The sequence below is a fragment of the Trachurus japonicus genome, chromosome 9 (genome assembly GCF_045865225.1).
Source record: "Trachurus japonicus isolate A0001 chromosome 9, Traja_1.0".
Lineage (NCBI taxonomy): Eukaryota > Metazoa > Chordata > Actinopteri > Carangiformes > Carangidae > Trachurus > Trachurus japonicus.
The window spans coordinates 28,651,036-28,666,602 of NC_140915.1; the positions used below are offsets into that span (position 1 = coordinate 28,651,036).

The window sequence follows — 15,567 nt, forward strand, 5'->3', positions numbered from 1 at the left end:
AGATAACAGACTCACTCTCCTCTCTCAAGAACATGAGGTCTCCCTTCACAATATTCCTTCCATTTGTGGAGAAGTCTCTATTACACAGTATTGTGCCATCTTAATCACATATCAAATTGCCCATTGTTGTAGCACAAGATGACCCATCTCTACCTACAACAGAAATGCAATATTAGGAGGCATAACAGGTTTTCACTCCAATCAAAAGTTCAGTGACAAAAAGTGTTGCTCCTCAATTACCATTTTATTTTCTCTATCCATGTTAGAATTACTATATGAATATTGTTATTACATATAAGTTCCTTCTGTATTGAAATATGCTATACAAAAAATTAATCTAATCAAATCAGAGATGAAATTAGTCAAGGTGACCAGTACAAAGGTCAGCTGAGAAGCCAAAATCATGGCCTATCTTGGGCTTAATAGTTTTCATATCAAGATTTAGAGAAGTAAGAAATAACTACAGTTCAGAGATGACAAAAAAATAAAATAAAATGTGAAAACAAAATAAACATGACAACTTATCCAGTACAAATACTATTTACAAAGTGAAAATCAAAGAAAGCATAACCTTGTTTATAAAGACAAATGAGTCGTGAAAAAAGTAGTTGTCATAACAGCAGACCATCACCTGACAAACATCAGTTACCAATCCTGATCTGGATATTGGTCAGTCTGACAAACATCAAACTATCTTTGCTTCCTCTCAACCTGTAAGAAATCAGACCTGAAGGTTTACAGTAGCACCCATTGGCTTATTGATTAATTATCACTTAACAATATTCTACCTCTATTGTGAACACAGGTTCAAGTGTAAAACAGGAATTAACAATACCCATGAGAGAATGATAGTTGTGTTATACAGGCCAAAACATGAGAAACTAGCCATTTGTGGCATGCAGTAGCACTTGACATTTACTTTTCATTTCATTTCACCGACAGTGCCTTAATGGATTACCAGCTGGATAATGCTTTGCTTCGCATCACTCAGCATTAAAAAGGGAAAAAAACAGCACTGGTTCAGAAATGTCATGCAGACTGAAAGACAAAAGTTAAGACAAAAACAAAAAGGAAAACAGTCTGTTGACCACGGAGGCCTTCAATGATGACCTGCTTACGCTCACATAACCTCAGACATTGGACTGCACTCATTTTCAGCTCAAATATTCAAATGTAAAAGCTTGTCATGTATTTAAAATAAAACAGCCATATTCAAACAACTTTCTGAAGTGAAAATGAATCAACACCAGTTCAATAGTGGTCACCATTCAGTCTTGATTGGCATTAGTGGTATAAGTCTTGATCAGAGCACAAAGCTGCTGTCACAGTAGTTACATCTTTATCATATAAAAAAGACACATCTAGAAAGATCTGATACAGGTACATAAGTGAGGTCTGTAATAATAACTACATATATTATTATTTAACGTGATATCATCAGACCCAAAGACAGAGAAAACACTGTCAACACTGGGCTTCTTAACAGTATCATCTTCTAGCATCTAAACTATCTCAAGGCGAATACTAGTTTTCAGCAAAGAGGGGTCAGGTATCTTGTCTACAGAATGGTCCACTCTTTCATTTTCAGTTTAATGACTCAAGATAAGAGCATCGTGATACTGATCTTACACCAACACTTCAAGGTAAAACCCAGAAGTAATGAAGGTGTGAACATTATTTTATTGGCCAACAATATACAGCCTCTTACTGAGCTCCATCTTGCATCATATTTTTGTAGTAGATTATAACATCATATTGTACCATTTTAAGACTAAACAAAGTCGTGGTGACTGGATAGAGCTAAGAAAGCGTTCAAGATGCTTCTTGATGTTATTTGTACTTCTTTGTGTGTCTAAGTCTGCAGTTGATTATATGAAACATTTGGCAACACTGGCACTACTAGGTAATATGTCAGTTTGTCTTGTACAGTTCTTCAGTGATAGCTGATACGTGCAAATATCATGAACAGTATAAAAAAATATAATCAACAGTAATCAAAAAGAAAAAATGTATGGTAACTACATTGTGTAGGACCAAACCTGACCTCAAAGTCAGATGGAGTTCAGTTGAATTAGTGAGGGTCAGGTCCACTTCGGGTCCAAGGTTTCTCAGGATCTCTGAAGCCTCTGGAGCTGAACAGAGGTCTCCATTGAGAACTGTGGACCATGTCCTTCTCAAAAGGCAGCAAAATGTGACACACACGCACACACGCGCACACACACACACACTCATATATAGCATAATACACATGGTGTTGTCTGTGTACATGACCACCTCCTCTTTCATTCACACGTTTTCATGATGTGCAATTTTCAACATGATGAAAAAGAAAAACCAAGAGCAAAACAAACTGATGGGTAGTTGTGAGTTCACAGCAGCAGCATGTGGAGTGGACAGTAATGACAGGTGCTGGGCCAGGGTGAACTTGAGCTCCAAGGGGAAGAGGCGCCCATTGCCATAAAGTCAGCACGACAAAGACAAACATCACCTCCATCTGCATTAATCCACAAAATTAAAAAAAAAAAAAAAAAAAAAAAAAGAGTACCCCTTGTCCATCGCCCAACCTTTCCTGGAAGCTATTGTTTTCGTGGCTTCTTCCCTCTCCTCTCCCACCTCCCTCTCCTCTATAAGTTGACTATCTCATGTGCAACAAACTGTTTGAGTCTCTCCAGGTACTGTCCGTAGAGCTCCACGTCATTGTGTCCAGCCCCCTCCACCCAGAGCGGCTCCACAGGGCGCTGGCAGCGTTCATATAGTGCCAGGCCATGGGAGAAGTCGATGACCTCATCCTCAGTACCGTGGATCACCAGAACCGGTGACGTTACCTTGGAAATCTTGTCGATGCTTTCAAGTTAGAAAATAAGGAGAGAGTAGTTAGACAGGGATGTCAGAATATACAGTCAAAACAGACTCTTCTTGCAGATAAACAAACAGGGGCGTTGCGTTGATTTACTGGGATCATGAACCCAAAATTAACAATGAATGCAGGAAATTTACCAGAGCAGAGCTGGTTTGCTGACTGGCCACCAGAGGGAGCTACAGAATATTTAAGTAATGCAACTCAAACAATAAAACATTGAATTTAATTTAAACTTCTAGATTTTAACTCCACATTGAATTTAATTTAAACTTCTAGATTTTAACTCCATGTTTGTGAGCTTTTGTCTATGTTTTTCCTGATTCATTCATATAGTGTTTTTAAATGCATGGCATGCATATTGTTGTTCATGAATATCTGTGTATGGAGGCAGAGGGCCTTTCAGAGGACGTTGTTTGTCCATCGAGCACTGTACTTACTTTGGAAAAGCGTCAAAGCAATAGGTCTTCTTGGTGTCAGGGAAGGCCACTCTCATGCCAGAGGTGAGCGGGGAGTGGAGGATGACTGCAGCACTCTCATAGCGGGATGCCAGGTCCACAGAGGGCACGGTGCCGATGCTCTGGCCATAGACGATCACGCTCTCTGGCCTGATGCCATACCTGCCAGAAGGACAGAGAGTATCTGAATATCATGCTTTTGCTGATCATGGACAGGATGTTTATTCTACTAGCAGCCAGACATGTTTAGGTAAATTCTGTGTGCTCAACCAGAGGTTGGCAGGTACCCAGTTAGGCCTTTTGTAAATGATAAAAAGCAGCTTAGCTTGCAAAATAGAAAAGGCAAACGCTGCATTTTGGAATGCAATCTGAAGACTTGAAGATTATTTTCTTAAAATGTTCTTCATAGAATTAGGGAAACTTGTTAAAAAAAACAATCCTCTGTATAAAGTCTACCTTTTACCTGTCACACACTGCCAATTAGTCCCCCATCGTTCTCTTGTTTGTCCAACATGCTGCTCCATAAGCAAACATGCACCTGTGTGCAAACTGAGACCTACTCATACTCTATTATCGGCTGAAATGTCATGCCACAGTGACTCAGTGATTATAGGCCCTCCTAAAACAAGCTCACAAAGATGTGACACAGCCACGGCTCAGTGGTTTTCTGCTGCGTTTCACAGCAGATAAACAGACACGACCAACACTGAATCTAATGATTCAGTTAGAGGAAAGGAAATAAGAGGGAAATTAGCAGAAAGAGTGCAAAAGAGTCACACTGATGCTAGATTGAGGGGGAAAGAGAAATAGAGAGAGAAGGAGAGAAGGAGAGAGAGAGGCAAAGGGAAGCAAAGACATTCCACAACTGATTATGGAGAACGTGACCCACTCCAGCAAGCGAGCAGTCAGCTGACGACCTGAAACCTAGTCAGAGCACACTGCATCAGTGTCTCCACTGCTGCACTGCTGGATAGAGCATAGTAAACAGTCACAACCAGCCTGACAAAATCTCTGCTCCACTCCATTATCAAAATTAGGAACACTAGCATTACAGGCTTAACAGTGCAGCCTCTGCAATTGCACTCCTATATTACACAGAGATGAACAATACTGGAACGCCAAGGCTGACACCACACTGCTGTAATGAATTATCATAATTAAATATGGCACACATACACATCTAACACAAGCTTTGCAAAGGAATAATCTGCCTACTGCTACAAAGGGCAACAGACTTAAGAACAGGCCCATCCACTTGAGACAGTACACTGAAATATAGACACACAGGGAGTCTGGTTTGTAGACAGTCTTGGCTGGGAATATAGGATCTGTTTACTGCTGGTGGGTCAGCTGGCCTTAGCTAAGTATAAATAGGGGGGAAAATACCAACATGGCATGGAAAACTGACCGCTGGTTGTTGAATGCTACACTGATACGCAGATGAAATGCAATTCATGGACTGAAAGTTGATCTCAGCGATAAAACACAATGTAACTAATTAAAGGGAGATGGATAGAACCGCCTTTTCTGATGTGGCCCTAATATGAACCATTAGCTATTAAAATAAAAAAATCTGCCTAAAAGAGCATTTGACATTTCAAAGTAAATGCCACTATGCTTTTATAATTTACCACATCCATGGTGGAATCTTAATTATTTATCATCAAAATAAAAAGCCTCGTCACTCTTAATGCGACTCTGCTTTGGTCCAGTTTTGCCAAAGGCCATTTCTCAGAAATCAGCTGATGTTTACAGGAAGCTCTCTATACCATCAGTGACCTACTTGTCTGATGAGCAATCACAGAGATTATAATGGAAAGAAATAAGTGAAAAATAATCCATTTTGGCACTCAAAGGTTCAGTAAAGTGAGTTAACAGAAGCTGTGAAGCAATCTGAGGGGACTGCCACTGTTCCCCACAGGTAGCAGGACAAGTCGCCTTTGATGGTTCAGAATGAAAGTCAAAGATGTGAGCTTTGTTAAAAAACGCTAACCACATGATGTCAGAACATAAAACTGATGTAATATCAATATAGAGAGGGTTTTTTGAGATTACTTGACATCATCAGTTATAAGGATGCTGAATGCTAAATGCAAGGCTGCCCCAAAAATGTGAAAGTGGTAGAATGGAGCTCGAGGACACACATATAAACATAATAAAAAATGCAAGGCTTGAAGCTGTGACCTTCCACTGACAAGGTCACTCTAACTGCTATCCCACCCTGCCATGCTGGCAGCGAGATGGACTGCTGTGGTTTTTCCCTCACACATTCAGAAAAGGCTGCGCAAAGAGGAGGACGATGGCAGTGCAGACCTGCAGCTGCACTCTAGTTTAAACGCCACCATGACAGGCTTCACCCAGCCTAGATCCCTACTCGGCACAACCCCCTGGCCTGGCCATCACTAGTCTACAATTTACTCCAATGCATTTCAGCTTGAACAGACGTCAAAAGGCCCCAGCCAGCAGTGCTCCATGGTTACACCCCTCCCCCAAACCTTCATCAATTTAGGCTCCTGACACAAATCCAATCTATTATGCACAACATCCTCCCTCATTCCCCTGCTCTGTGTCTCGCTCCCTCTTGGCTGCCCACCTCTGAATCCCTGCAGACCAAAAATATTCTCATCTCATAGCAGTCACTGTGACTAATAGATATTTTAAGATATCCTGAACATATGTACAGGCATGTTTAACAGATTATAGTACCATCTGCACAACAGCAGGGGGATCCTTCACTGAAGCACTTCAATGCACCTTTAACCCATTTCCTTTCATTGAATGCTTGTTTTTTTTTTTTTTTTTTTTTTTTTTGAGTATTGAAAAGAACCAGATGCCAGGATCTGTTTGCCATTCAGTGCTCACACACTTAAAAAGTCAATAGGCTAAGAGTGAATTAAATATTAAGACGCAATGACAGCATGTATATAACCAGCAGATACCATGCTCCTGTTGTTCTGTGGCATGTAAGGTAAATGATCACGCTCCAGCCGACAGACACAGCAGTCTTTGTCCACAGGATTCATCAGGCCAACTGCCACTGATAATACAAGCAAGGAAAACTAAATAATCACAGACATTCGGAGTCGCCTCCCTGTGTGTGAGAATTTCTCCCCACTATTGAGTGTCTGAGAAGACGGATGGCAGTTTGATTTGGATCAATTAGATGATTGAACAGGAAGTGACACATTTTTCTTTCCCATTTGTTTTCATTGGCTACAGTGTGAGGAAGGCCTCGGCCTAAAAGCTCATTGGAAATTGGTTGCTAGGCTACCACTCAATATTAGACCAGCAGGATTGACTGCTGGCCCGCCTCCATCTCTGAGGGAAAAGAAAAAGATACAGTGCCACTCTGTAGAGAGAGAGACACACACACACACACACACACATCAAGCGGAAGTAGGCTCACGCCTCTGACCAACTTCGTCACTCTTTAATCATCAAATAGTAGACCCCATCTGAAACATTCCTCTGTTGTTATGATAATGGCAGTCGTGTGTGAATGTGTAAACACGGCGAGTCATATAACAAGTGAATCATCTGATCCACTCCCTGCTCAGGTGAAGGGAGTGTCTCACCCGCGATGGCTGAACAAAAGAACGCAGGAGGATTGGCGCAGAGCAGTTTTATGTTTAGCCCTAGCCGTCATGACTATGGAGCTCAGTGAAAGCAGCCTACACAAGTTTATTAACAGTCAGGAGAAGGTGAATTTGCTTACTGCTGAATCACAGATAAGGAAAAAGAACACAGCATGAGACATGAGAAGAAGTAGTCATCAAGATCTGCGTGTGTTCAAAATGTCAAATGATCAAAAAAAGAAAAAAAGAAGAAGACACTGATACTGTACAACAAGCAGAGAGAATGGGGGAGATGAGAGTCGCTCTCCTCTACAGGCTCTGCGTCTGATCCAACATGAGAGACATGCACGAGGGATGTAGGCAGCCGACTAATGTGAGGCCACGCAGTGAGGACGTTTGATGTGATAAACACAATCTAGTTGATTCATCTTCAGCAGGGTCAAAAGGCTGGGATGTACCCTCCTTCTATCACACACACAGTCCATTAAGAATCTGGCACAGCTCTCCAACCATCAGAAACAGACTGCCGAGACACAAGTCAGAAATTATATAATAATATATTATAGTGGTATCCAAGGCCAACAGTATTCATTATTTTGTGCACAAGACTTTCCTCTTCATGTACAAGCAATCCCAGATTTGAATGCTTAAAAACTGTCATTTTATTATCTTAGCATAAGACGTTGTAGCACTGGATGCACTTGATGAGTATAAACCCAAGTGCTTGTTGGGTTGACAGTGTCAGGGGTGTGTAGGCCGTGTTTGGCAGTGCTGACAGTTCTGACAGCAGGGCCATTACCATAATATAAATTGTGAGTGAAGAGACAGCGGACGTCTCACAGACAGAGACGGTGACATAGCAATAAAAGGAAGAAGTCAGACAGAGGCTTTTGTCAGTGATCAAGGTATCCCAACCACAAACTTTAAATTGACACTCATTTGGTTAAGCCAGTGTAAGTATGCAAATGATCCTGGGGATCCTTCAATTTTTCTGGCGGAGAATAAATAAACTTGTCTGTGCAACATACCTTTGTGCCCTGTGCACAAGTGAAGAAACCATATACACATTATTACATAATGTTACATAATGTGTGGGTTTTTCTTTAACCCGTGACAACCTGTCAGTTCAATTCCTTACAAATGTCCATTTTCTTGTTTTTAAAGTCACAAATGTGTTGATTTAAAAATGTTATAGAAGTCAAGCTATGCTCTCAAATGAGAAGACACTGTGGATCCTAGAGGGGGATGTCATGACACGTTGGCATTTAGACTTGCAACTTGGCTTTTGAGAGTGTCATTGTTAAAATGTGTCAAGGTTTAGCCTTGCTGACAAGACATGTGGCAAGTGTGGCATTCCCACACTGAAACTAACTCAAGGGAGAAGCAAAAACAAAATCCTAAAAATTTCAAATTGTCTCAGTATCTCAGACAATTCAGTATCTAGAGTTAGGGTCAGTATCTCTCTAACCCAGCCCCAGCAGTGATGGGCATCATACAGACCTAATGCTTTATCAGTTACTGTGAGTCTTTGCTCATACACCATGTAATTACCACTGTGTGTGAATGCATAACAAAGCCCTGCAGAGACAGAACAGCAAGCACTCAGACATGTAAGCATGTACAACTCGTCTTACTGTGAGAGCCAGAGGGAACTCAGTCAAACTGTGCTGTGTGATTGTTAACCATGGGACTACAAGGCACGGGACATACAGCATGCAACCGAGTTGTGGCTTTTTGAATATCAAGCCAGTTCTGTGATCTTATGAGCCATTAATCTGATTTCAAACAAGATTATTCCATCATTTGCCTACAAATACATTTAATGCAGTGTCAGAGATGGATGTAGGGTCAATACCTGCTCTGTCCTTTTTTAATAAAACTGCAGATTAATATCATGGACAGAAGTAATTAGCTTTTCCAGCCAGCACATCCAGTAATACCACTAGACAAGTAGTTAAACCCTCTGGTCCGTATACTTGGCATTTGAAAATTAGGAAATGCCACTATTGATATGGATAATCATCTGAGTGCTGTAGCTCAAGGACAAATTTAACCTATTCAGACAATCAGACACTTTTACTGACCAATCACATGTCATCACATGCTAGATGCTCTGGGGATCTCACTATGATGAAATTAATCAAAAAAGGAATACTTTGAAAACATTTGCATATCACTACAGTCATAGTATGAATAACTCCACTCAACTATGGAATAATGGAAACCACTGAAATGATAAATGAGGTGTAGATGACAGACAGGGAAGATGTGTCACACCGTGCAAATTTATATCTAAACTATATAAGTGAGCTTTCATGAGAGTAGCCACGTCCTGCCACAGAGACAAATCACCAGGCATAATTTGATGAAGCGTCTGTTTTTCTCTGTTTAGATCAAGTGAAATCCCCGCACTAATTTCTGCACTTGTTGTCAGGACTAAGCGTGGCACAAAGGGATTCCTTGATCTACTGAAAAAGCTGGAAAAGAATGAAATTAAAAACACAAAAAAAGCTGAACAACACAGCAGTGCCAGTACTACTTCCTCTTTTCAGCAGTCTGGCCTGTGTAGAAAGAAGGGAAAAAAAGAATGTGTTAGGCTAACACTACTCAGAAGGCCTTTGTTTCTTTTACTTCTTATTACATTTGAGCTCTGGTAAAACTTGGTGCAGCATTCCTGGAGGTGAAGCATGCTAAATTAAAACACCAAGGACAGAGACATTTCAACATAAAGCACTGTATTTGAGTCTGTTTGCACACAGTGTTTTGTTTCCAGAAAAGCAGGTTCGTCTTCACAGCAGTGGGTTACTTCCTGCATACAGGAGCTTTATGATCAGGGGTTTCCTGTTTAGCTTGTCAGCTTCCTTATTTAAAAAGGACTTTATTTACAGAAGACCATTCTCTCAGTATAGATGGTGTAAAATGTAAAAGAAGCACTGACAGACACTCACCGGAATAGTCAGTAGATAAGAAACATTGACATTTTGTTGCCAGTTGCTGTACTAGTGATATCCATCTGCACTTTGAAATCTCTGCAGTGGCAACACCTTCATTTACCACAGAGAGAGCATACACCCACATCAGTATTGACAGGAGAGGAGCACTCCACACCAGTAGCCAAGTTTTTCTCTTTGTGGGTCGATTTAAGCTGCTTTGGCTCTTTTCTTCCGGCCTTTTCAGTTTTCCCGAGCCAACATTCCCCTTCTCCTCACTTAGTCATTTGTTTGTCTTCCAGCAGGAAGTATACAGAAACAGCCTATTGGCCTTCTGGATGAACTTGTTTCTACCCCATCCAGATAAACAAAAAAACCCACAAATATGATGGACAGTTAATTTTCACACACACACTCATGCACAATCATATTCACACAGATAAACACTGACACTCCTCCTCCTTTTTGACCAGAACAGGTGTATGGCAAATTGGCAACAGTACGTCTTGAGTGCAGATGGAGCTGCCACTAGAGTTTCTTCTGTCCACAATTTTTGACATTGTCTAGTGGAAATGGTTAAGAATGTCCATCACAAAAGTGTTATCGTCTAATTATTTGCTTTTCCCAATCAATAGCCCAAATCCTAATGGTATCTAATTTTTCATTGCATTAAATAATAGAGAAACGAGAAATTGAGGCCAGCAAAAGTTTGCTTGAGATATAACTGATCATTGTAAGGTGTCAATTCATTTTCTGTTGCTTGATGAATCAATTACTCCACTGTTCCGCGTACAGTATGTAGTGAACGTTTGTGGGATCCCAGCACAGAGGCTCCCTTGATGATTTAGCCCCAAAGACATGGTTGCACTAAGTGTGTGGTGTTACAAAAGGAGGAGATGACGAGAGTGTAGAAGACAATGAACAGATGGGAGGAAGTGAGGGACATGGGGTTAGATAGACTGACTGGTGAACACTGCTTACATGGAGAGAGGGGGAAGGGAATGGTGCTGAGAAAATGCATTTTGAGAAGCAGTAATAGAAGCAATATATATTTTTAAATGCAATGTAATTCAACAGCAATTTCCACTGTAAAACCACACGGAATCTGATTTACGATGTTATGATTTAGATAAATGCAAACATGACCAACAAGAAGAACCGAATAAATAACTTTTATCGACTGGGAAATCTCAGATACTGATCAATATGCAGTTCAACATACAGATACCATCAATCAGTAGTCGAATACAGCAGTAGACTGATAAGTCTATTCAAAGCCTACAGAGCAAAAAGATGCAGCAGAGCACCCACTCACACCTACATATGGCTGGCCAGTATGATCATAGAAATCACGCTCCTTATTATCGCCTACAAGAACATGGTGTCATCCCTACTAAACCTCCATTACTAGTCATCTCCACCCCTGGTTTTATCACGTCCAATCTCATCATCCCTCCACCCAGCTCCCTCTTCCACGTCTTCTTAATCACTCCTAACTCTTTTTGCTAGGCCATTATGTCATAATGATTTTCACTATCAGTCTACATCAGCCAGGCTTCCTCTCATTTTGTTTTAAATCTGCTTTAATTTCAGTGGTCTCCATTTAATTTAGCACCTACTGACACTCAGCCCTTGGCTGCAGACATTCACAGTATAACAAAGCAAGAAGGTGGTTGTTGTTGTTATTATTCACAACACCTCCCACCACCAATACAAAGCTGTCCATGAAAATTACACAAACAGAGATATATGGCAGTTTCCTTACTGTTTACACAGCTGATTGCTTTATTTGTGACTGGATAATATAGAGAGAGCAATGGGGACATTGTATCATCTTTGGCTACTTTTCTGTGTTGTGCTACTCTTACCTTAGGCTCTGGGTGATGACACAATATCCTGCAGACAAGTTAAAACTGTGCAATTCTTGTCAAGCCTCGCCTGACAGATAAGAGACACACTTGCAAGGCTAATGCCTCCATTCCTATATGAACCCAGTTATGGGGTCTGTTTTGCTATTCAGTTACTGTAATTCCACTACCAATCAATACACCCCCTTCTTATCCACCCCTTCACGCATCATCACATCATCAGCTCTCCTTACCTTGACCGGAGTGCCTGCCAGGCAGCGTCTACATCAGCATACAGGTTCTTCTCGGAGGGTTTCCCAGAACTGGCTCCATAACCCGAGTAGTCGTACGAGAAGACATTGCAGTTGATCCGAGACCCCAGGCCAATGTAGAAGCTGCTCATCTGGCCCAAGTCCACTGCATTTCCATGGGAGAATAATAGCGTGTAACGGGCGCTGGGTGAGCAGCGGACAAACATGCAGGCGATGCGGTTCCCTCTTGACGTGCGTGTCATGAAGCACTCGATGGCGTCCTTCTCCCGAGCCGAGTACTGCCAGTCAGCGCGCTCAGAGAGGTGCAGCGTCCATCGGCTGCCACTCTCGTCACACATGAGGCTGTAGGTGGGCTCTGGAGGCAGGAAGGCCAGCTTGGAGGCAATCTTACTCGGGCATGGTGGACAGCAGAACAGGCAGCATAGCTCGCTGAAGGATAGGTGATTCATCCTCAAAACACTGTGACAGGAAGAGTGAGAATGGTTAAAATAGATTACACACATTTCATTAGTAGATTAAAGCCAAGAATGACCTTTGAAACCAAAGAAAGAGAGAAGAAAACAGATGTAATAAATGTCATAACACAAGAGTATCAGCGGTGCACGGGCAAATGTGTGCCATACAGCTGCTGAATGATGTTCTCCCCAGGAATATAAACACTAGAAAAGCAGGGAGTTTCCAGGACTAGGGCCTAAAGTCAGGCTGCTGCCATTAGTTTTTAAATATACTATCAATCCCCCTCTTCAGTACACATGGCTCTCTTCAACCAGGATTATAAAAAAGAAACAGTCCTGACCCTGATTGAGTGTTTGTTCTCTGTCTGCCTCAAGGCTCCACAACCACTCAGACAGTATTGACTTGGAAGGCTTTTTTGTCTCCCCCTGTACCCTGTACCCTTACCCTGACCCTGACCCGAGGCTACTTCTTAGATATGACATATCTTAGACATGCTGCTGCCTCCATTTTTAGACTCTTAGATTGTGTTTACCCTTGACCCTGGAGGTTTATTACTCATTATAGCTACAACTCTCTCACCATAACATCCGTTATGATATGCTCTTCTCTCAATGAGAGATGCAATAAGCATCGCTGTCTGTACATCTCTAAAGCCCTGTTTGGAAAATAACCATCATACATCTCTTTCATGTTGCTCTGAAACACTTCTCCACTCTCGACTTGCTCTAGCGATAGACTGGCTCCTCAGGTAACTTGGAAGGAGTGCTGTAAATATCATTACTTGGTGACTATTTTAATTAGTTTTGTTTGTAGATTTTACATATTTGTACTTTAGATGTTGTGATTTACGATTTATGAAAACCTTGAATAAAATGGATATCTGTACTATGAAGATATAATTGCAGTAACCAGCAGTGGAGACTTTACACAATTTCAGGAATGCCCAGTACTTTTCTGATGTCATTTTCTAACCTTTGGGGAAACTACACGTGCTTTGCTCGAGGAAAAATGAATCATGATACCAGTTTATGACAGCGTGGGGAGACTTTTACACCATAATAAGAGCATTAATCCCTGGTATTACAGCTTTTCAATTACATCCTTGAGGCTATGTGATGATGACAGCATGAAAGAAGCAGCTTCTTTTTGCTCCTTTCTAACTGACAGCACTCATAAAGCGCTGTCAAGTTGAATGAGTTAAACCCTGTCATAAATTCTTGATTATTTTGAGGTGCAGTCTCATGATGTTACCATTGCTTGACATCATTGCTGTGAAGGTCTGGTTTTATGTTAGGAGTTGCATGTGAGTCCTGCAGGCAAGTAAAACCATCTAAGTAGCAATTCTCTGGCAGTGTGTAAAAGCTATTTTCTGCAGGATATAGCAGCATGATACTGCTTTCTTTCATTTTAGCCTCTACAAGCTTTCCAGTTCCTGCTGCAGAAAGGCATCCAGCAGCATAATGCAGCCACCACTGCTTAAACATGGGGAAGCTGAAATTCTGCTGATGTGCAATGTTTGGCTTATATCAAAAAGCGGGCAGCCCAGTAATCTCAATATGGGTCGCAGGTTTTCTTCTTCTTCTTCATTTCAGTTTGCCAAATGGTTTCAGGCAAAAGCTAGCCAAGGTGTCATGTGAGTCTGTCTGTATGACAAAGGACCAAAGCAGCAGTTGTTGCCAATATCTTCCATCTCATTCATACACCTCTGGGCAAATTCAAAGGAGCTACAAATTTGCCATAGGCTTCTTGGAGGCCTCCACCACCAGCATTCCCCCTACATGCTTAATTTTCTATGCCCATATACCATGGCAGCAATCATTTCCCTTCATTCACTCACATCTGATCAGTCTTCACACAGAGGATATTGTGCATCGTTTTTCAACAACCTGCTTTCTAGATTCAGGTGTGTTAGACCTAAAAATAACTGATTACATACAGCACAGGTGACTTTAATCATCTTAATTACTTGTGCTACTCGGGGATGACTTGGGGTGAGTACTTTTTTTTTTTTAGAGCCGCTTGTAATCTATGAATACTACTTCTGCAGGATGCTGTGACATGCCATGGGAAACACGCAGAGGCGAAAATACATAGTGGACGCTATTTGCTTCCCATATTCCCCAAAATAGTCCATAATCCCCCAGCCACGGGGACAGGATGGAGACCGGCAGGGATTTATTGTAAAATGGTGGTGAAGGCAGCAGCAATGTGTTCAGTGAGATTACAGCGACCCTTGGCTGCTTTGGGTTTGTGGAGGGGTGGACACATTTTTGTTACCAATTGTGATGAGCCAATTAGTGAGCAACACTCTACATGCACGTCTACGTGTGTTTCTCATGACAACTGGACGTAGTAAATGAGCACATTACCTGGAAAGACGACTGGACCTTAGTTTAGTTTTCTTTCTATTTGGAGGTTGACAGCGTTTGCCAACGTCGCCGTAGTTAGGTGTCTATCTTCGCACCGAAGCCAACAAAGTTATCTTCTTCTCGACGCCAGGTGATTGACAAGACTATCCTCGGACAGATTATCCCTCTGTTCCGTGTCCTGTTTGTTTGCGATGTCACTCTGAGTGTGGATATCCCTCTTAGCAGCACAGATGTGAGTTACTATTAGCTAACCGCTCCTCGTCCTCCGGTCCAGACAGCCTCCCAAACTGTCGTGTCTTTCTCCTCCGCTCACTTCTCTCAACATATGGTCCTGAATGATAACGAGGCCGATTCATTCAAAAGGTTCAAGTCTAAGCACTTCAACAGCGACATGAGTAGAATCGATAAAGATTAATAAAGAAAATGAATTAACTAAATTCTCGTCGCACGTCCGTGTTGTGTTGGTTGTCCAGCAGCTCGCGGCCAAGCAGTATCAGTATCCGAAACATCACCGCTGTAGCTGTGACTATCGCTGTGCTTGTTATCTTGGCTTGTCGGGGAGACTGTGACTGACAGCTCCCAGGGCCAATAGAAAACCGTTCGAAGAACCCTGCCCACCAATAGCGCAGAGTGTTGATATTTATGGGCGTGGCTTATTGACGCCGCAGAGTGGTGAGCTATGTGATGATTGACACGGAGGAGAACCAGTAGGAGATTACTAGTCCGAGGGCCAGGCCAACCAGTGACGACAGAGGAGTTTCTTGTAACTGCTTTTTAAAGCATGTTTACAAGAGAGTTTTTAT

At 41.8% G+C, this 15,567-nt stretch overlaps 1 protein-coding gene across 1 annotated transcript; it reads right to left on the minus strand.

Moving 5' to 3' along the window:
* Window positions 1-225: 225 nt before the first annotated feature.
* abhd17b (abhydrolase domain containing 17B, depalmitoylase) lies at window positions 226-15,282 on the minus strand. Its single transcript, XM_085787146.1, has 4 exons — window positions 14,765-15,282; window positions 11,922-12,398; window positions 3,298-3,477; window positions 226-2,844 (listed from the first exon to the last, which is right to left on the minus strand). The coding sequence occupies exons 2-4, from the start codon at window positions 12,386-12,388 to the stop codon at window positions 2,625-2,627; spliced, it is 867 nt and encodes a 288-aa protein (XP_085643272.1). The 5' UTR covers window positions 12,389-12,398; window positions 14,765-15,282; the 3' UTR covers window positions 226-2,624.
* Between the last annotated feature and the right edge of the window lie 285 nt (window positions 15,283-15,567).